Here is a 22,714-nt window from a genome sequence, read left to right as displayed (position 1 = left end):
GGTAGTATCACCTGTAATATGGCGGTAAATAATCTGTAAACTCATAGTACAGCAAAGAATTAAGTCCACCTTTAAATGCTAATTTAATGCATCGGATTACAGTATTTACCAAAATGACAATAAAATTACTCTGATGATATAGACTAAAATATAATTAATTAAATAAAATTACTAACACACACACACTTTTTTTTTTAATAAAGGTAAGTGGAAGTAATAAGATAAAACCGTTCTGTAAAAATTAGTATATGTAATAAATAAATAATTAACAAGTAACAGATTAAAATAATAATAAATAATTCTTTAAACTTTGGTTATTTTATCACGTTTTGCAATCGTGGTGTCAGCCACCATTTATTTATGAGCAGTTATTATTACAATTTTTCTGTCATTTTGAGATGACTGATGTCTGCGTTTTAAAATCCACTGGATTGAATATTTCCTATATCTCTTTTCTGTATTCCAGAACAATAATTTCTTACATAAATTTTTCTTGTTGAGTGATATCTCCGTGTTTCAAAAAATTATTAATGCAATCGGTGAAGTCCAACAAAGTACTTAAAAAAAATAATAAATAAATATTAATTCTGTAAGTTATTCCTTAGTCTTTTCGGAAATGTCATTACGATTGAGCAGAATTATCATTGTTTTTCTGATTTACAGCACCTTCTTCCTTTTGGTTACTTTGTTCATTACTGGCCGGTAACTGTCCTCTATATGCTAACACATGCGGATAGGGAACGTTTTCTTTGATACTACGTGCGTAACCTCCAGAACCACCTCCGTGACCACCTGCCCAGTCACCGTGACTACCACCTCCGTATTCATGACTGGTTGTGTACTGATGAGCGTGAGATACGATCGGCTGCTTTACTATTTCGTATGTAGTTTTCTCTCCACCGCCACCACCGCCTCCGCTGAAAAGTTTCTTCAATGCGACAATTCCGGCCAAAACTAACGCTAATTTACTGACAATCAACGCCTTTCCTGCTAATAAAGCCAACCCTTTCATCGCCATTGCAATAAGACCTCCTTTTAACATCAAACCCACAAGAAGTGGTCCCATATTCTTCTTCTTCTTTCCTCTTCCTTAAAAAGAAACAAAAAAAAAACAAAATTTAATAGGAAAAAAACAAAGAACATGCGTTTGTACTTAAGAAATTCTTAAATAGCATGATCATTTATTGCGGAAGAAATGCCGCAGATTTGCCAATTTATACGATATAAATTTTTAAACCTACGCGTAAGATTTGTGAATAGATAATAAAATGTATGGAATTTTTAAGGCCTCTTTAGCAATTTTAAATATGATTTAAAAATTAAATTTTTTCAAGGATTACGTTGAGTTATTAATTGTAAAATGAATTACATATTTTCATTTTTTAAGCTAATTAAATAACATAAAATTACTGAGGCTTTAACTACTACTATGAGTCTTAAAAGACGTAAAACGTTTTAAACCTTATATGGAAATCTAAGGTTTAATCCGGTACCTTCTTTATACAAAGTGAGCGCGTACCTTAAGAACCACCAAAATTGTCAAGTACAAAATAAGTCATTCATTTAAGCATAAAAAAATAATTACAAATATATGAAACTGGAACTATAAAATTAAAATTACCATAAATATTTCAAATAGTTTGACTGATCTCTATGGCCACGGGTGAGAGATTGATTGAGTGTATGGAATAATTATTTAGAAGCCCTTAGATACCAGGTATCTAAGGTTTTATATACCAGGTATGGTATAGCTAAAAATCTATTTGTTAATATTGTGTATATTTAAAAGCTATTTATCGAAAAGCTTAGGTAGCCGCGGACCTTTGTTGCTGAAGTGGGTGTAGTGTACACTGGCCTGTATAAGTTTTACATCGCAGATATAATACTTATACAGGATAATACTTATACAGTTAATTAGGTCTACAAAAAAATTTTATTAAATTCTCTATTTAATAAAAATTAAAAAAATAGCTAGGTTTTTTAGGTTTGCAAATTAACAAAAAAAAGGAAGAATTAGTTCTTGTATGCTGAAATAATTCAGGAACTAGAAACCGAATTTCAAATTTATCCTCTCGCACCTTACCAATTGAGATAAAAATTCCTCTATTGTTTATCGAATAATGTAATAGTAAAATTATCTTTATGTTATTAATTTTATTTATAACATCTCACAGTGCACTTAATACTATTTTTATTACTCTGAAAGTTATATTTTATTTTACTTTTATTAAACGAAAGCTAAAGCTATAAAGGTTATTGATTTATTTCTTTTTAATTCAAGTAAAATACAGGAAGGATAATTATTTTAAATAGTCCGTCATAAAATCTTTGATATAAATAGTTAAAAGGAAAGTACGACCAACATGAAATTACTATCATATTGAAAATTATAGGTATATGAAAACAACAAATTTAGTTTTTTTATAAGACTACAATGAGAAAATGTATAAGTGTGAGGATAAATGAAAAAATATCTGAAGTATGTACAAAAAAATTTAAGAGTGTATTAAAAATATATGAAGTTAAAAAGTATTTTAGGTCACAGATACTGAATTAATTAAAAAAATATATAAATATTAAAAAAGTATAATTTTCTGCTTATTATATTATCTGAAAGTAGTATTTTAGAAAAATGTAATTACAATTATATAGGTAAAATACATTACTCATAATACTCTACTAGTCATTTTGAAATGAAAAGAGTTTGAGTATATAATGACAACGAAAAATTACTGAAAGTACCATTATTACTCGTATATACGGATGTTGTAGATTTCAGTTCATGGTATCTAGAGGATATCCGACTATACATAGAACTGTAACTTTCCCCGGTCTGGATGGTTATTAAACTTATAAATTTAAATGACACTTAGATTTGTATCCTGCGATTTAATTAAAAATTAGTTTCTTAAAAATATTGAACGTTTAAAAGAATTATCCCACTGGATAAGTTCTACATCTAAATGTAAGATACAAAAGTAATGATTGTTTTTTAATAGTTATTTTTAAATTTCTGCAACGTAGTAATTAGTTATAATTATATTTTTTTTTAAATTTTTCCATTAGTTGTTAACAAGACGTTATGATTATACTCTGAATGTGTCATCTTAGCTGTCATTTAATAACTTTCATAAAACAAGTCATAAATAACTAAAAGATTTATTAAATATGCCAGTTGCTTGCAAATAGAGAGCAGACACTAATAATTTATAAATAGTTAACTGCTGCAACTACGAGTAAATTACTGAGCTATATACTTACGATGATTATTTTTAATAATCTTCAATTATTTTTATTGATAATTAACATAGATAATGAATCTAATCGTTCCTTTCTTGTCAATAATTCTGAATAAAATAATGTTTTATTGTAATATAATTTTTTTTTAAATTTATTTATTTATTATTACATATTTATATTTTTATAATTATGTAACTTTATATGTACGTACCTTCTCCGTCTTCATCGACAACATCGCTTAGCGATTCCTCAATGAGTTGTCTGGATGTAGCAATCAAACGAGGGACATGTAACTGGAGAGAATGGGTCTGGAAAAAAGTTGCTGTTTTATCCCACAGAAGCGAATCGACTTTTTGTTCTCTTGCATTAGGTTCTGAAGGTAGCGGTTCAGAATCGACGGTGTTTTCTGTTAGCGATCGTTCACTTCCAGGTCTACGAACTAAGGAGACTCCTGAAAATACGTCCCAGATTAAAAATAATAATAATTTAATTAAAAATAAATCTTCTATCTTATTTTTTTAGATTACTGACTGCATCAATTACAACAGAAAAATTTGTATGAGGCGAGTAGTCTAACACAGAATTTAGATAAAAAATAAATAAGAAGCAATGTATGAACATATTCAATAGCGTTATTCATTTTTCATATCAATCCACTGAAATTACTGTAAATACTAACACGTACTTGTGCAGACACGTACATACTAAATACACGTTATTCAATAACACCATTAACATGAAACCTCAAACTCAGTTTTAAAAAATTCGTCTATCATTGTCAGTAAAAAGTAATTTTCTTCAGTGCTTTAAGAGTTATTTCATGTTTATCGGTCTAATACGTATTAGATATATGTAGATAAATCTTGTTAATATTTATTTACAAATGAATTGGAATTTGTAGTAATATTAGTTTAATTAATATACTTCTTTTTCATATGTTATTAAGAGAGAGGAAGATAGTATTTTTTATTTTGTACGAGCATATTTTATCACAAAATATTTATTCTTTTCTATTTATCACGAGTTTTTAAGTTTGTTTTATAAACCCAGTCTTTAAAAATGTAACATTTGTTCAACTGTTCTTTTCCAGTTTTAAGCTGATTATTTACGAGATGAAAACATTAAACACTAAAATCCACTATACCGCTAGCATAGACAAAGATATCAAGTTCAATATAACTATAATTTAATATAATTAACTATAACTTTCTCTTTCTTATTGTATTACAGAAAAGTTATAACGACTGGTACTACTGGATATTAGACAAAGAGTTTGCTTTTAAAATCATATCTTGATTTTTTTTTTATTTTAGAAAAGATTTTACATGTTTTTAGTTATTTATCCTGCTTTTTGTTACACTATTCAAAGTGAAATAAAAAAAAAAAAAATTTAGAAATTTCACTTACCATCAACGAGAGCTATATCGTCTGAATGTATAGCACGATCGACAAGTTTTAGAGCTTTTCCTTTAAGGCACAACATGGTATCTTCTTGATCTTCACAGTATCTGTAGGAATTATACATAACGCGTAATCCAGATATTATTCCATGGTCTTGAGATGATTGAGCAGAGTAGTCTACACATATAAGTGTTAAACAAGCTGTCATCCTAAAACAGGAAATTACAGACATATTTTTACTTAAATACTTTTCATAAGATTTTATTATTAAAAATTAATTTTCTTTTGATGAGTGTAAAGTTTTAATATTCAAATTTATAAAGCAATTTATTAACAAACGAACCAGATATTCGTTGGTTAATAATCTAAAACGTAAACTAAACTTCACCATGATCTCCGTGGCAGAGCGGTGGCCTTTCATCCGGATGACGCGGGATCGAATCACGACGTGGCATGGCACTTTTCATACGCTAAAATTTTCCATTAGGCCTGAATGACCATAGCCATTGCAGTCGATGCCGGTAATCTCAAAATGAAATTTAAACTGATTAAATTGTTCTTAAAAGTAAATGAAAACTGTATAATTGGTATTAAAACTTATGATCGCAGAACCATACATTTATTTAAAGAAGTGGTGAATACGATCAGTTGGACAATTATTATTCGAATACCTTAATACTATGTTTGAGTTTCTTTATGATATTCATGGGTATCACACATTTCAAACCGGTTTAAAGCAGGTCAAAGAAGGCATTAAATAAAAGTGTTCACAAATTTTTTACAAGTAGGATATTTAGAATATCCAATAGACCAACGTCTTCATATTTTTAAAACGGTAGATTACTAAGTATTTTGTTCAGATTTTTCTTATATAATATTTCTGAATATATGATTACAATATATTTACATCATTAAAATATATATATTGATGTTTTATCAATGTCTTTGTCTTTGTAAACTACAGTAACCATAGTCATTTCTATGAATATATATGATTTTGGGAACCCGTGAGAAACCTCAATATCATATATTTTAACTTGTCCAAAACAAGGTAATATAAGTTTAATTGTAAAGCCATATTGTAAATCAATAAAATTCTTCGTTACCGCAGAAAATTAATCTAACATTTGAAATGTACCTATAAACCTTTACGACGTTTTAATCAGTATTTTAGATATATTATATCTTTATTTTATAGCCATTGTACATTATAATATAGAATAAAACCTTCCTCTGATAGAAGGGAATTATAAACATATTCAACATTGTATTTTAGGCATGTGCAATTAATTCTTTTCGTAAAATAATTTCTTTCAACAAAGCTTGTGTACAAAATACTGCTAAAAAAATGGTCAAATCAGGTGTATTGGATATGAAATAATAATTGTTAAAAGTATTTTATAGTTTAAAAAAAGTAATATAATAATCAATAAATTCTGATTAATATATAGTTCAATTATGATTAGATTTTAATAGAAATATACAGCAAGAGTAACGCTTAGATAGAGCTTAAGCCTTCTGAAAAGCTGGAAAAACCTTTGAAGATTACTGGGAAAAAGAAGTATATTTTAATTATTCATTTAAGTAACAATTATTTATATATATAATTTCAGCACAATAAAAATATACTGCTCACAGGGAGATGTTTTCCTGTATTTATCTTTTATTATTTCTACTATAAAACCTTATATATTCCGTTGAAAGAATTTAGTAACGTGTCTTTTACAATTCCAAAAGCAATAGTCCATATTACCGAGATCTATAAAAATTTAATCTAAACTGTAAGTGGTGCCCAAAGCTTCCAAAATCAACTGAGTTCAAATGATTAATTTTTATGTTGTAACGTGCAGATACATTTAAAGAAAAATTCCTTCAGTCAAAAACATAAAAATTGATGTTTTGATTTTATAAAACTACGTATTATATTTCTTAATAATGTTATAAATATTTCTTACGTACTTATTTTAAAATGTTAATAATTTTTTTTAATGACTGAACTGAAGACGAAAATAGAGGAGAAATCTGTACCCCAATTAATTTTTAATAATCTTCTTTATTTGTTAAGGTTTAATTCTCGACGAGCAGTTTCGCATATATTTTCCATTCTAATTGCTTTAATTTCTCCTAACTCATACGCCCGTTTATTATATTAATTTAGTCGGTCCTGTTTATCATGTATTCTTCTTTCACTTCTTTTGCACGATAAATTATCACAAAGTGAATATATAATTGTTCCAGTTCATGGTGCAAAGTTTAAATTAATGTATTAATATTTCCGTTTAGTTACAATCTAATAACTGTAATAATTGAATAAAATACTTAGTTTACTCGAAACTAGTTATTATTATCATCATTAAAACATAATTACACATTAATTAAATGTTGCAATACGTAAACGTAATCAGCACGTTCATTATATTTAAACCACACATTCAACTTATTATTTTTACATAAATAACTTTTAAAAAAAATCACTCAAAATTTAACATTGTACTATGTTTTAAGAAGGGAAACTTGAATGAAAATTCATCCTTTAAAACCAATATACGAGTATATACATAGGTCGATGTTCTATAAAAAAAAAGATTTTATAAGATTTTCTATAAAAAAAAAACTATTTGTTTATTAAAACCACGTTTGAAAATTTTTCTGTTAATATTTTTTACCAAACATTAACTATTAAAAAAAAAAAGAAGTTAATACCTTAATTACCTTCTTAAGTACCATATAAAACCATAACAGTATATATTGTTGTTTTTATATTTTTTGTTTTAACTGCTTGTCCAAACGAAAGTTGTGAGTTGACACAGATGAAAGAATGTTATTAAAGTATTTCGGTGTAAATTAGATGGGCTAAAAAAATATTTGACATAAAAACTGTTAATGCAGAGGTCAGAGCAGGTAATGATATTATTTTAATAAAATTTGTATTTCCTACCGACAAAGAAAGTAGTACGGAAGTGAATCACTGTTTTTAAATCGAATATTATGTTCAGGATATTGTAACATTATATTTCTTATGGTTTTCTTAATTACAGTATTTTAATAACCACCTGTCTCCTGCTTATTTACATCACATTTGTTTCCAAAAATACGCAAACACAAAAATAATAAAAAATTTTACAAATAATTTGTAATTTAATCTTCACCTTACTCCAATTTTTATTATTTGTAAATTTTTATTTATTACTTAAAAGGAGACTTGTATTCATTTAGTATTTCTATTCAATATGTTATTTCCTTATAAACATTAAAACAAATCTTATATTTTACATTAGATTATCTTAACTAAAACAAAGGAATCCCGCTTCGTAATAAGAAATAAAGTCTTAATTGAATTACAGGAGAAAAAATTTAATTTTTGAGTTAAAAAAATATTCGTATAAATACAAGATCGTATATTAATTTTTAACTGAAATTTTGAACAGTAATCAAATCGACAAATTTATAGCAGTAGCGATAACAACAGTTGCTTGTTGTTTAAGTAAAGAATTATCTGATGGTACATAAATTTCATATAATTTACATTTTATAAAAGATAATTTAGATTGATTTCAGGTGAAAGTTACAGCATATTGTACTTAATAACCAAAAGATGTTTATTTTATTAGTGTCATATGCAAAAGTAGTATTGACAAGGTTGGCGGCATATTTAAAAAAAAAATTGTTTTAAGATTATATTTGTTTGTTACTTTAGAATTCCTTGTTTTTAAAACGTTTTTCAACAGATTTTTGCAATATAATGCCGTATTTTAAAAATTATTTGTTAAGAATTGAGGTTTTTTTAATTTGATAAATTCAATTTCAATATTGCTATACAAAAGTCTATTTACTTAGCATTTAATTCTTTTATTAAAAATTTTGTATTTAGAAAAAAGTTATTGTTTACAGATACGATGACAACGCCATTATAGGCATAATAATAAGCTCCAGCGTTTTGTATTATAAAAATTTCTTCTTTTACCGAGGAAATTTAATGATATTTTCTATTTATTGCGTGAAGTAATCATGTGTAATTAGTTTCTCTGCTTTTACTTTTTTTTTATAGATCGACCTGTTCTTATATTTTGACTTCATTGTACTTTTATTTTATAAATTTACGTAGTAAAATAGTTTCTCTTTCATAATATTAATTAACGTTCCAAATTTTACTGATTAAAAATATAAACCAATAATTCAATCATTCAAACTAAATTAATTTAGTTTCTAAGGCCAGTGATAAATTTTATTGCATTGTTTATTCTGTAACAGTCCAACAGCTCAAAATTTACAGCCGATATAAAACTTTATTATTTCTTATAAATAAGAAAAGTGCGTGTTTTGCTGAAAATTGAAAGGAACGCATTATGTTTTCTTTTTACAAGAACAACAGGCGCGTAAAATCTAATCCGGTTTTAATGACAAAAAAATGAGATCATAACCATTATGGAGCATGAGTAAAGTTTAAAGAGTTTAGTCAGTTTAACAAAGGATTGAAGTAGCATGTGGTCACTATTATGACGAGCTGTCTGTTTCATATTAATTCGTTTCACAGTTTCTCATCACTCGTTGACTTATGCCAAAAAACTTGAAAAAAAGAACAGTAAAATTAAAACTAAGGATTCAGTATTTCAACATGTTTTGTCCATATCATTCGCTGTCTCTTTCATCCGTAAAAAAAAGTCTATACACCGTATAATAAAAAGTATGACTAGTAAAATTCTCACAAAGAATTCAGTGGTTTATTTATAATATTAATTTTTTTTAAATCATTAATTTTCTGCCCTATTCTTATATAAATATAACAGTTTTTTTAAAAATAGATCCGGCAGATGACAACACATTTTTTATTCTCAAATATGAAAAAAAATTATTTTTAATACCTAATGAAACTATTATTAAAGATTCCCTCTCTGTAAAATATAGCTAATATATTAACTTTCACTACTATTCCTTACTACCTTTAATACAGTAAATTAGGAGTATTTTCTGCAAGACACATATTATAACAGATTTTCGTTCACAAAATTACCCTAACATTATACTTTAAAACTGTCCAACAGAAGAAAATAAATTTCATAAATTTTCTAAAAACATCAGTGAAACAATAAATAATTATTAAACTTACACAAAATAAAATACTCAGTGAACCACATCGATAATTCTCATGTCCACTATAACTTACCTCTTACAGGAGGTTACTTCTGATAATTACGAATTAATCTCTTATCGGAGAGGAAATACTTTTGGTGAATTTATTCAACACGTTCATATTTTAATTAAAATAAAGTATTCTATTATAACAATCATAACTAGTAAGACAATAAAAAGTACAGTCCCTTAATCTAAATTTTACGTACGCTTACATTACTGAAATAATCAATAAAAGCTTTGCTCTAAATACTGTAGGTGTAGTATTGTACTTTAAAATTACACATTAAATCTTAAACGCTTTAAAATTTTTCAAATCTTGTCTGAATCAGGCAATTTAAAAAAAAATCTAATTACCTTCTCTTCGATCATTCTAAAAACTAGACGATTCTTTAAAAAAATTATTATAAACATATTTCAGGCTATTTGAGTCTCAAACATTTTTGTATTTCAGACACAGATGTTTGAAAGTTAAAAATACAACATTTGAAGACAATTTAAACAAAATGTTGAGGAGCATTGCTGAATAAAATACTAATGTTTAAGAAATAAATTGAACCATAACATCGAGATATTTACATTACTATATTAAAAAAGTAATTTAAGCTAATTATTCACGAAGAAAATTATTTTCTTCTTTCTGAGATTTTAGTTAATGGTAAGATGCAGCTCGTAAAAATAACTTTGAAACCAAAATAACTTTCTTTCGCTGAACATCATGTATTTAAAAGGTAAATTCTTTCGAGTAAACTGGATACTAAAAATGTTGCATATAAAGCTGTAATTAAGTGAACAAGTTCTGAGAAACTCCTTCATTAATATTTTTACTGGATAACGATGATGTCTGACTATTAATTTACGTGCACTACATCTGGCCTTTACGTGACCGAGTTTAAACTGCGTACCGTAATTGAAAAATAGCCAATATAATCTTATGGGTTATGTCAAAAATTAATATTTTATGAAAACTGAAAAAAAAAAAAATACTTTACTATTACTTTAAAACGTAAACTCAAATATATCTTTTACAGAAAAAAAAATTACTTTATATTTCTATTTCAGAATGCAAAAAGGTTACAAAACATTTTTCGATCGTAGAGTTTTTTAAAGAAAAGATAATGTAATAATATAAATTGTTAATAAAGAACTACAATTACTATAATCAGGTGCTGTATTCGTTTGTAATATAAGTGATGTAGAGCTACATGCGTTTTCTCTTTTTTTTTTAATTTAAAGAAACTATAAATAAATCTGCATTATTTTAATGCTCTAATGCATGTATTTTTCTAATTACGATGAGAAGATACAGTTTTTTATAGGTTAACGCAAATCATAATTTTTTATGATATATAATAAAATACGAGTAATTAGGAAAAAAAATGCTCTCTGTATGTCATTATACAAGAAGCTCACCCAAGAGCTTGAGCTGGCCTAAAGCTGGCCGAAGTTGGCTTTAATTTTTCTTTTAAGTTTTATTGCAAGCCATGATGATGTACAAGTACGAACAGTTTATCTACTCGTATCATTGGTTGCAACAGGAAGATAATGCGAAATGTGGTACCGACACAAGCGTAAATGCACCTTAAGATTTACAAGTTTTCAGCTACACCTAGATTTAATATATTTGATAAACTCTCCTCAGAAGGAAAGTGAAGGACTTGGATTGCGAATAAACAAGTTATTATACTATATATGTATTATTATACTATTTTTAATCTATAGTCGAATAACTTTGTTGACCCGGTTGGAATAATTACTTAAGCCTGTTTTACGGATGGGTTTTCTTTCATGTCGTCAATCAATTCTATTTTGATAAAACTGGACGGTACGGAATAATTGGATCGACTGGTTTTATAAATGGATGAACCTAATCTTTTAAGAAAAGGGTAGAAGATGATACATTTTTACTTGGCAAATAAATACTCGAACTTCGTGCGGATAAATATCCACACTAAACTAAATTGAAAATATAAATATACTAACTGTTTATAGCTACAAAGACTTATTAACGTTGTAAAAGTGTACTACGCCTTGGCAAATTACCATGTAACTCTTGAGTTACATGGTAATTTGCCAAGTCCTTTCCCCGTCAGTAGGGCACATTATCGGATAATACTTCATCACACTTGCTTTGTCATAGGTATACAATAATGTGAAATTTTATCGGTCTAGACCAGTTGAAATTTACAGTAAGATTTCTCCGACAGTATTTTTCACAAATCATATGGAAAAAAAAATATTTTGATGAACCTTTTATTATTTTATATCATCGAAATTATACATTAACGGACAACCTGTATTTATAGAAATTGTACCCTCTTTTTCTGTCCTTTTTGAATTTATACTATGAATAATAATATATTTACGTCTATTATTAATCCTAAATAAGCCTTTTTTAGACTCATAAAATAGTATATGGATTTTGAAATCAAAAGCTATTTACTCAATACACTCATTTCAGCGTTATCAAAATAACCCTCCAGTCTTGGACAAAAAATAACTGAATTAAATATTATATATTTGTGTTTAAGATTGAACTGAATCAAGAATTATTGTCGAGAATAAAAATTCATAAATATCTGCATTCATAACAAGATTCATGTCTCGAATAAAAATCTAAATCGATTTTACTGCTACTCATTTCTTTGACCTATAATATTGACCGGTTACAATTTCATTATATAAAGTCACGGTTGAATACACAATATAACTATTAGGTTTTATCACAAGAACCTTTCATTTTTACGACTGGCATCAGAAAAAAAATCACTGAAACAATACAAAATAAGAAACGACTACCTATGCATATTAAGATTATTTCTTTTGTAAACTACAAAGATGATTAGTCTAAATTCTGTTTGTTGGTTACTATTAATAAGGAAGAAAAATGTTAGAATTTGTTGACAATGCAGAATTATCCTTTATTGTATCATATCGACCGATATACTATACTGGTTTTCAAAAGAATAAAAAACGATCCAGATTCCATTTTAAAATAAAATAAATTATTTGTATACACTTTAAAAATTTATAAATACGTATAAAAAACTTTTAAAACAAAATTCAGACAATTAACGCTTGGTCAGACATCACGACTATATATAAGACAAAGTATCAAGTAGAAAAAACATTTTGATTTCTCCTTGTGCTAGATGATATTTAAAAAAGATTATACATTTTACCTATATTTTCTGCAGACTTATCTACACAAATCTGTTAAGAGTTTACTTTACTGCTAAATGTGTAAACGTTTTGTTTTTAGTCTAGTTTTGCTAAATTATCAGCTTTTCTACTGATAGATTCTTGGAAACTTGAAACATATTATAAGTTCATCTTGAAACATGGTACAATGAAAATAAAAATTCGATGAATACTATATCAGAATTCAGGTTGGTCAGTGAAAAAGTGAATTTAAACTTTCTTTCATTAAAATTAATTAATTTTTTTTAAATACGTTATTTACCTTACACTAACTGTAGACAATAGCGAGCACAAACGTCAGTTATTTACAACCTTTTGCAAGAATCTTCAAAAAAAAAAAAATTTGGTTTTTGTCTAAAGTGGTATACTTCAGTACTTTTAAGGAAACAATTTTTTTTTTTTTAAATACTGTACCATTCTTCAACACTCAATAACATGAATGTTTGTGCTACCCTCAAGATTAAAGGGTATCTTTCTTAATTTTCATCGAAGTATGAAAATTAATTAAAGTTAATTTTGAAATTGATTATATTGAAAATTAAACCTCCATTTAAACGAAACTTTTATTTAAAACTTATTGTTAAAGTTCATTTCAATAACAGTCAGATTACTTACTAGAAGAAAATAAATATTTTAAAACTGTCTTCATGATAAAACGATTTTGGAAACACTGCCGCAAAAGCAAAATTACGTTTACGATATGAAACTTAGGTTTATACTTCAAAAGTATCCTATTGTGTTTTTATTGTCCTAGGAAAAATTAAAGTTAACACCCGAAAATTTTGTATAAGGCTTCCTGTGACAAATTTAAGCAGGGAAATTTTGCTTAAAGTAAAATCTAAGTGATCGGTTGGTATTTTTTGGACAGAATATTAACTTTCTCTGTATCTTTTTATCATTATTTTATTCAGTATCGTATTTTCATTTTATTGAACTTAATGAAACCGATCTCAAATTTAAATGTAGCAAGAAGAATAATTTAATTTATTGGTTATTACAATTGTTTATTATATGTAACTAATGAATATTATTCACTTCATTGGAACCGGCGAATGCAATTTTGCTTGTTTAGCTTTCGTTTGTATTTTTCCAGTGAATGAATCTCTTCATATAATCTTATCCAGTAATATTCCATTTTATTCATTTAAGGTTATTACTTACAGATAAATACTGTTTCTAATTATAATAGATGAATTTTACAGCTCGTGAAAAATATCAAATCTGACCGAGATTCAAATCTTCTGGGTGAAAAACAAAGAGACCTCAATCTGCCACAGAAGTCGGCGGAATTGAAACTATTTTTTCCTAAAATTTTTTATATAAATAACTGGAAATGGTTAAAAATGGTCAGATTATTTCGAATTGAAACGTCTGATTTCGAGTAAAATTCAGGAAATAGAGACAATGTTCATAAGAAGGAATATCTGTATGAATCAAGTGGTGAGTTGGTGAGCATTATCTGAAGGCACGTAGTTATAATTGATGTGTTTACTGCAAAACCTTTTAAGTAGTAGATAGGTAGAATATTTAGTTAGAAAGGAAGGCTGTATAAAATTACTGTTGTCAAAAAGTAACTTCTATTTTGATTCTATTCTTGCGGGTACTCAGCCGTTTATAATAAAAACCCGTCGGTTCTCTTAGTAGTCTATTCTTGTACTGTCTACCTGATTTTAATGAGTTTTAGGTATGCATTTAGTTATGGGCTCAGGAATCTATTATTGATCTACGCGGTTTAACATTGCAAGGGAAAACATTATTTAACGGATAAAGACGGTTCCATCATTATAATAATAATTTGGGGTACGGCTGGAACTCTTTAATACGTTGGGCATCTTCCCTTCCGGATTATAGTTAAATTATTTTACTACAAATAAAACATTGAACTAACTGTAAAATATAACGTTTTTCTCATATTTAATTAGTTATTAATTTTGTAGTTAGCAAGTAAGTCTTAAAAATTAATATTCCAAATTAATTATTTTACACACTTCGTCGAAATTTTAAGAATCTAATTGTATAAATATTTATACGTGTGCAAATGTGAAACTATATATTTCTTCGTACCAATTAGAACTTTAACTGTCCATTAGAACAATACTATTATGTGGCTTTAAGAAAATGTTTTCTTTCTAAATATTTATTTAAAATATCAAAAACATATTTTCAAATATTTTTTGAAAATATGTTTTCATTTCATTTATTATATTATATTTTACAGTGCTCATATAAACAAAGTTGTAAAGAAGTAATCAGAAGGCCAAAAAACAGATAACTGAGCTGGCTACACAGAGTGTTATTATGGGCGCTTGTAGGGTTAATACTAGAAATAACAATGACTACCTCAAGAGAGACAGTCTACAGGCACCAATCACAGATAACAATAGTAGACACATGGGTCTCAACAAAATATTTGAAAATATGTTTCATATTTTTAAATATTTTTTTTGATATTACAATTCAATTAATATCTTTAAAAAATATAACTTTCTGTATATTTAATTATTAAATATATTATTAATAATTAATTAATAATAACATAGTATTAAACGTATTTAAACTATTTTTTTTTAGAAAAGTTCATTATTTTAATTATACATAAATCCGGAATTAAAATAAAGATACACAAACAAACACGCACACGCGCGCGCATCAACCAACCAACTTATGAATAAATAAACTCTCGAATTTATTAAAGATGTAAGTAAGAAGCGATCAACATACCAGATGACCTACTCATTAAAAAATAAACCGACCTATAATTAATATGTTTATTATTATTTTCCTAAATTTAAATGTATACTTATATTTATAATATTTTATTCAATTTTAATTAGTAGTGGACTGCCTTATAAATTTAAATATTATTCCTCACGATTTAAGAGAAAAGGATATGCAAGTTTTTTTCTGAATAAATATTAATTATTTCCTGTTACCTTTATAAACTATGCCTTTTTTTGTTAATTAAGAAACTCATTATTGGTTAATGAGTTCACAGATTCTTATTTTTTCCTTTTAAAGTATTAAATATTCAAAATCTGGACTACTCAAATTGCATGTTAAGGTAAATTTGTTACAGAACCTCAAATAAAAACGGTCATGCTTTCAATTTGTATTTTCACTTTTTTTAATATGAATTATTTTGCTTTCATGTTAAAAAAAAAAAGGATTATGTTATTAGGTCTACTCAAAAATATGTTCTTTCAAAGATCCTTGTTTTAATTTACAGTTAGCCGACAGTATATAAATAAATAATTACTACAACTTATAAAGGAAAAAATAAGTAACTTTTTGACAACCATTGTAAACAACATGAACTGTACATTTATATTATCAGATTTCATCATGCTGCTCACATTATTTTCTAAGCGTTGGCGCAATTTTTGTATCGTTGAGCTTTTAAACTCAACATTCTAGAAAAAATATAAAATGGAAATCAGATATCCATTTACCTAAATATCCTAAGAAAGATTAAACATCTCTTAAGCTTTGTAAAATTGATATTACAAGATAGAAAAATCACGAATTTAAAACTTGTATATGTAATTTATTTATTGTAAGTTCACTAATCATAATCTATCCACCGCAATGTTTAGGAATAATAGGAAATATTATTATTATAAATAGTTACTTAATTTTTACAATTCCGAAGTTTAGATTTTCAAATATAACCTAAACTATAACTTTTATATTTGCGTAAAGAAAAAGCTAGGCAATTAGTTCATTGAGTTTGTTCTATCCTATATTTTTTATTACATGCAAATGTTTTTTTTTTTAAAGTATTAAATTTACTATAAAAGAATGGGAGCAATTTTGAAACATTTAAAATTATAATACTGTAATTATAACACTGTAGTATATTTTTAGTGTTTACTTGTAAAATTTCTCATATGTAAACTGCACAACTGATTTTGTAGAGATTTATTATAAAAAATCAATTAAATAGTTATTCTGTGATATTGTGAAAATAATAACTTTCAGTAATATTTAATATTAACAGTGAGATAGTCTATTATATTGAATGAAAATGTGATTTTTTTATTAAATTAAAACATTATAATCACTCAGGTTTTACAACTTACACTTAAATGAATTTTTTGCAAGATTGATGAAATACATAAATTTGTATTTATTTATTAGATATTTTTTTATTATTATTTCTTTTCTTAGTATACTGTATAAAGTTAATTATTGTTAAAAGTTATTACAACAAAATAATAGTTAAACTGCGCTTACCATGTTAATATTTTCATAGTGGACGAAGGTGACCGTCTGTATGTTGCTGAAGCGAATGACGGCAATGGACTCTTGTTCACCAGAAGGAGAGCTAGAGCATTTATTGCATCTACTAGTTCGAGTGGGGAGCGGGTGTTTTAGAGCATGTTGAAAGAAACCAAAAGCGGAACTCATTGCCAAGGTCATATTAACATGTGCGTACAGAAGCGATCGTCAAGTGTATGCCGTATAGCTATAGCTAGGTCAGTCATTATAAAAAGAGAGAGAATTTACCGAAATCACTTGCAGGGAAAATTATGATAACCTTTGTTATCGTTCTCTTTGTCACCTTACAGCTTTGTATCGATTATAGATGCGTGATAGAAAACACATCAATCGAGATGCCCAAACTGTTTATTTACCATTTACCTCGTGACACCTCCACAATGAAACAGTCAACTTGATAACACTCTTTAATTATTATAAGAAATTTCATTTTTAACCTTTTGTCCGGTGAAAAGTGAAAGATATTTTTATAGAGTGACTAAGTGGATGCTTAATTTATCACGAAACGCTTAATAAATCGTCTCAAAAATTGTATTGAAAAGGTATATTTACCTTTAAATACTAAATATTTTAATACCTTTATCTGTTTATAAAGTATTTTTTTGTTTTATAATCTTTACCTGGTTAATGTTTTTACTTTTAAAGTTTGGAGCCAGCGCATATATATATATATATATATATATATGCTAGTATTAGTATATATATATATATATATACTAATACTAGCAGATCCGTCGCGGCTTACGTGGTTACTTGCGTTTCTCGTTGCCGCGCTCAGGAGATGTATAGTCGGTCAGGGCGAGTGAAGCGAGCCCTTCCCGTCTAGCCAGGGGGCTCTGCCTCTGAACCCCCTGTTTTCATTAAAATTATGCTTGTAGTAATAATAATAATAAATAAAGCAAATTATCAGTGTATTGTAATTTTTTCTCAGCAACAGTTTGGTCAGTGCAGACCTTAAATTTGAATGATCTAAGAATGTGGGTTTCAAAACAGTCAGCCTCCATCTTAAAAATATTATTTATAACTGGTTACCTGTACTTCACACGGGTAAAAATGTATTTTGCCCGATTATTATCGTTACTCCAATCTAGTGATCTCGTTTAGTATACCAGAAATGGGGAAAATTTGCAAGCAATGTTCAGATTTTTTACATTTCTTCATCCTTTTCGAGGTTGAATTTCGAAAAATCTGGAAACTGGTTTTTAGGTATTTACATGAAAATTACTCACACCAAAAATCAAGTTGATATCTTTAGTTTTAATAGTGATTCCAAAAAATTGGCCGGGTTAAAAAAATTTAACCCTATTTTAACCTTTAAAATCGGAATCTAAAAAAATCTAGAAATTAGTTTTTAGATATTCATACGAAGATTAGACACAAAGAAAATCGAAATGATATCTTCGTTTGTTACCAAGAAATTCATAAAAAAGTAAATTTCATTGTTACTCCATTTTAACCTTTTAAACTCTGAATTTCAAAAATACCTTTCTTGGTGACTACTTACACCGTATGACAAACGTGTATACAAATTTTCATAAATTTATCTTTTGTTGGTTTTGCTGGGCGTTGATGAATTTGATATATATATATATAGAGCTGAGCTGTTACCACTGAAGTTATTTGTAGAGCGAATTCTTTTTATTGCACTGCAAAAGAAATTAAAATATTATCAAATCTACTTTATGAAATTTAAGGACTTTTTAAATATCAATATAGATTATAGTGTCTGATGAATTATTTATAAGTATGAATTACTTTAAAAAGATAAGATAAACCTTCGATAATATACAGAGTTGAATCCGAAAAATTTTTTGCGAGCCTTATTTAATAAAAATTTATGAGGCATTGGAACTGCATAAATTATTAGAATTTTGCCTGTAAACACGCTTATAGAGAAAAAAACTTAATCTAATTAAGTTCGGTGGAAAATGCATTGCTCACAGACACTATTTGAAAATTCCTCAATATTACTTTTTTTTACATTCACGCAAATTTTATTGTAAAAATTCTTCAAGTTCTGCTGAGTTCATTTAAAGTTAAGCAAGAAGGAATACTATTTTCTTGTGCAATCTGTAAAATAAAGATATTTAACAATACTTTTCAATAGTACTATATTAATTATATTTAACAATTAAAAAATATTGATGTGGACACCACATGACTCTCTTGTACGGCTATTAAATTCAATTTACATATCTTTATAAAATGAAAAGTACATAAAATTTTATTTCATTAATAAGTTGTGATATTTTTTCATATTTTTTTTTATTGTTATTACTGAATTATAATTCATTGTAAATTTTTTTTACAATCAGAGGATAATAATTATTCATAAATCAATATATTTATATTAAAAAAAGAAAAAGTTAAAAAAAGGAGATGAAGTCAGATTTGGACCGATATGCCATCTCCTTGTAAGATTCAAATATTTTATTTAAAGTTTTTATTTGGTTATAACTCTGGAGCCAATTAAAATAAATACCACTATCGTTGAAAATTTCTCAATGAGAACTTATTATTGCAGTTAAGAAAAAAGCCAATTTTTTTTGGATTTGGGCTTTTTTGGTCCAGTCGATTGCAATCAAAAGGAGAGGTGCGCAACTAGAAGTTACAAGAGTCTTAAATAAAAAAAATTCAACATCCTACGGTTAATCGTTTCTGAGTTATGCGAGATACATACGTACGTACGTTCAGACGTTACGTAGAAACTAGTCAATATAGATTCAGGGATGGTCAACATGAATATTTCCCTTGAAATCTGAAAATTGAAATTTTTCGCGAATACTTTCTTTACTTCGAAGGAAGTAAAAAAATAGTCTGTTAATAAAATTCATAATTTTAATTATACTCTCGCTGTTACAGTCAAAAATAATGGCACGATTTTAGGGGAAAAACCCCGTGGTAAATATTATTTGATTAGTTATAATGTTGCAATTACAAGTAAAATATTGATTAAGGTGAATAAACCGATAAATTTTAGTAAGTCTAATCCAAATCATTTCATTATATCTAAGTATCTCATAATATGCTTATTCTCATTTTACAAGCGTGATTAAGCTTTATTTGTGTGAACATTACATTTATATGTTTCATGTCATGTAATCACGTCACGTTTGTTTGGTTCTCTAAATTTTATTGTTTGTTGTGATCAAAGTTTGCCAGAAAGGTAATGTATTCACATTTCTTGAAGAAATTTTCATACTATACACCTATCAAGCAAGAGAAAACGCATAAATAAGTGAATAAATAAATCCTGATCTATATTTCAAAAAAACCCTACTGACTTTTATTAACTGTATTTATTGTACAACCGTGGAATAAAAGGAAATGAACTGATTCAAAAGAAGCACTTTTTTTTGTTGATCACCTCTAGTGCGTTACAGATTCACAATAATAATGCTCATATTCTTTACAAGTCGTCGATAAAGTTCATTTCCTTTATTTTATATTTGAATAGATGAAGATAAAAAAATAAAATAAACATTCATAATAATGGCAGTAATGAGTTCAGTAAATTTAATGATCAGTGGTTATATTTTCACATTGAATGATGAGAATCGATTAATTAGTGTAGTAGGATCGTGTATTTGTCATGTACTCCGTGTTCAGTCAAAAGTTAAACAAACGAAATACGAAAACATTGACAACCTCATACAGAATACCTAATACGGGCTGTAACAGACAGTAATAACAAAAGCAAACAACAATCAACAAAATAATACAAAACAATTAAAATTTTTTTAAATATTTAAATAATTTTTTTTATTCGCCTTGTCTGTAGTTATTTTTACATTCTGCATAATTCCAGCTGCTATTTTAAATTCTATTTAGTATTAAAAATATAAATACAAATATGTAATTTTTGCTGAAACAAATCAATACTCTTATATCATACTTTTAATACAGCCCGTTAAAGTTTTTCACTCACTATAAAAAAATTCATTTCGATTTCAAGCAGATATCGAATTTCTGTTCGGAATCGAATTGTCTGATTTGAATGGATAATGTCAGAAGTTATGGAAAATACATACCGTGTGTTCATCATGATATTCAACAAGATTATTTCAATCTTAGGTGTATCCCTAATAAGAGACTGGATTTACAGAGTGATTCAGTTGGGTTAGGCAAGGGACTCTCTTTAAATTAACATACTTTTCAACAAATTTTTCTCTATTATCGTGGTCTTACATTTCGTCACGGATAAAATTTGCCATATTCTTGTCTGATGTGATTCAGTAACTGCCATTCAAGCACATTATATTCATATACATTTTGTAATTAAATAAAATATACACATAGGAAATAAAATTTAGGGTGTATAATGTGTTACATTACTCGTGTAATATTTAATTATTAACACATTCTATACTTATGGGCAGACATACACGCGTGCATCTCTGTATTCAATAATAGTAGTACACGGGTCTACTACTGGTTGATTTCAAGCCGTATGAGAATACTTACCAATGATCGTCTAGTCACCAGTTTGCAATCATGCGACTTTCGTGCAGCCGTAATCTATTCCGATTGTGATGCGCCAGCAAAAGGAAATAGCAAAGAGAAATGCGGTACGGTTTTAAACAATGAACTACGACACATAATAGATACTGTGTACTGTGTTACCTCAGAAATTATCAGTATGAGATAATTGCCGTAAGCAAGATATTTTTATCGGTCGCACAGAATAAAATTCTTTAGACCACACAGGATAAAATCAAAGTATATAATCTCAAGTCTTTTGGTAATGATATAATCGGTCCCGTAAATTAATTCCGAATAATTTAAATACGTTCTCCTTAATTATGAATGTTAAGGGACTTTGTAATGAAAATTTAGATTACTACTATTCAATGACGGTATTTTGAGTACAGGTATCGAAGCAGGTAATTTTAAGTGCTAGTAACTGTGAGACTAAAGTCTTATAACTTTAGGATATTTTTGCAATACTGTTTTATCCTTCGGATGATAGCTTGTAAACTTTGGTTACGTAATTTTCAGTTTTTCTTTTACGTGTTTGGTCTTATTACATTATGCATATATTAATTAATTTTTCCTCTTGCTTTGCATATCGCTTCAAAAATATGTTTTCACATACTTCATAGCTATTTCTGATTGTTTTTTTCAAAATTTCATATCTTTATTCTTATGTCTCTAAGGATTTATTAAACTTTCGAGATTATTTGAGTAGATTAAACGTTGAACGTTCTTTTCATAAGTCGGTAAAATTATTTCTGCAAAAAATAAAGGGATATTAACTTACTTCAAACTGCATTGTACAAATAATCAATAATTTGGCATATTGACAGTATAAATTGTTGCTAACCACCTCCTTTGGGTTGTGGTATGCTTTAAATTGCATACAATCAATTTCTAAGGCTAAACCTCTAAAAACTGTTAATAACGCAACAAGGTAAACCAAAATTAGAATCAATGCCACTATTGATAATTTCAGCGCTTCATTCAA

General features: G+C 27.2%; 1 protein-coding gene across 1 annotated transcript; it reads right to left on the bottom strand.

The window, feature by feature from the left end:
- Positions 1-271: 271 nt before the first annotated feature.
- On the bottom strand, positions 272-17,313 carry Osi11 (Osiris 11). The gene is made up of 4 exons (XM_075354860.1): positions 17,206-17,313; positions 4,648-4,850; positions 3,452-3,691; positions 272-1,089 (listed from the first exon to the last, which is right to left on the bottom strand). Exons 1-4 carry the CDS (start codon positions 17,220-17,222, stop codon positions 623-625), a joined length of 927 nt encoding a protein of 308 aa, XP_075210975.1. The 5' UTR covers positions 17,223-17,313; the 3' UTR covers positions 272-622.
- Between the last annotated feature and the right edge of the window lie 5,401 nt (positions 17,314-22,714).

Source organism: Lycorma delicatula, chromosome 1 (assembly GCF_047948215.1).
Source record: "Lycorma delicatula isolate Av1 chromosome 1, ASM4794821v1, whole genome shotgun sequence".
NCBI lineage: Eukaryota > Metazoa > Arthropoda > Insecta > Hemiptera > Fulgoridae > Lycorma > Lycorma delicatula.
The sequence above is the reverse complement of the archived record's forward strand: the minus strand, read 5'-3'. Positions and strand labels throughout refer to the sequence as shown.

Bases quoted from the DNA above. Each gene is read 5' to 3' on its own strand.
- Osi11 (XM_075354860.1), bottom strand. The intron at 3,692-4,647 runs GTAAGTGAAATT...ACGTATTTTCAG, and splicing joins CGATATAGCTCTCGTTGATG to GAGTCTCCTTAGTTCGTAGA. The intron at 1,090-3,451 runs GTACGTACATAT...TTTCTTTTTAAG, and splicing joins TGTCGATGAAGACGGAGAAG to GAAGAGGAAAGAAGAAGAAG.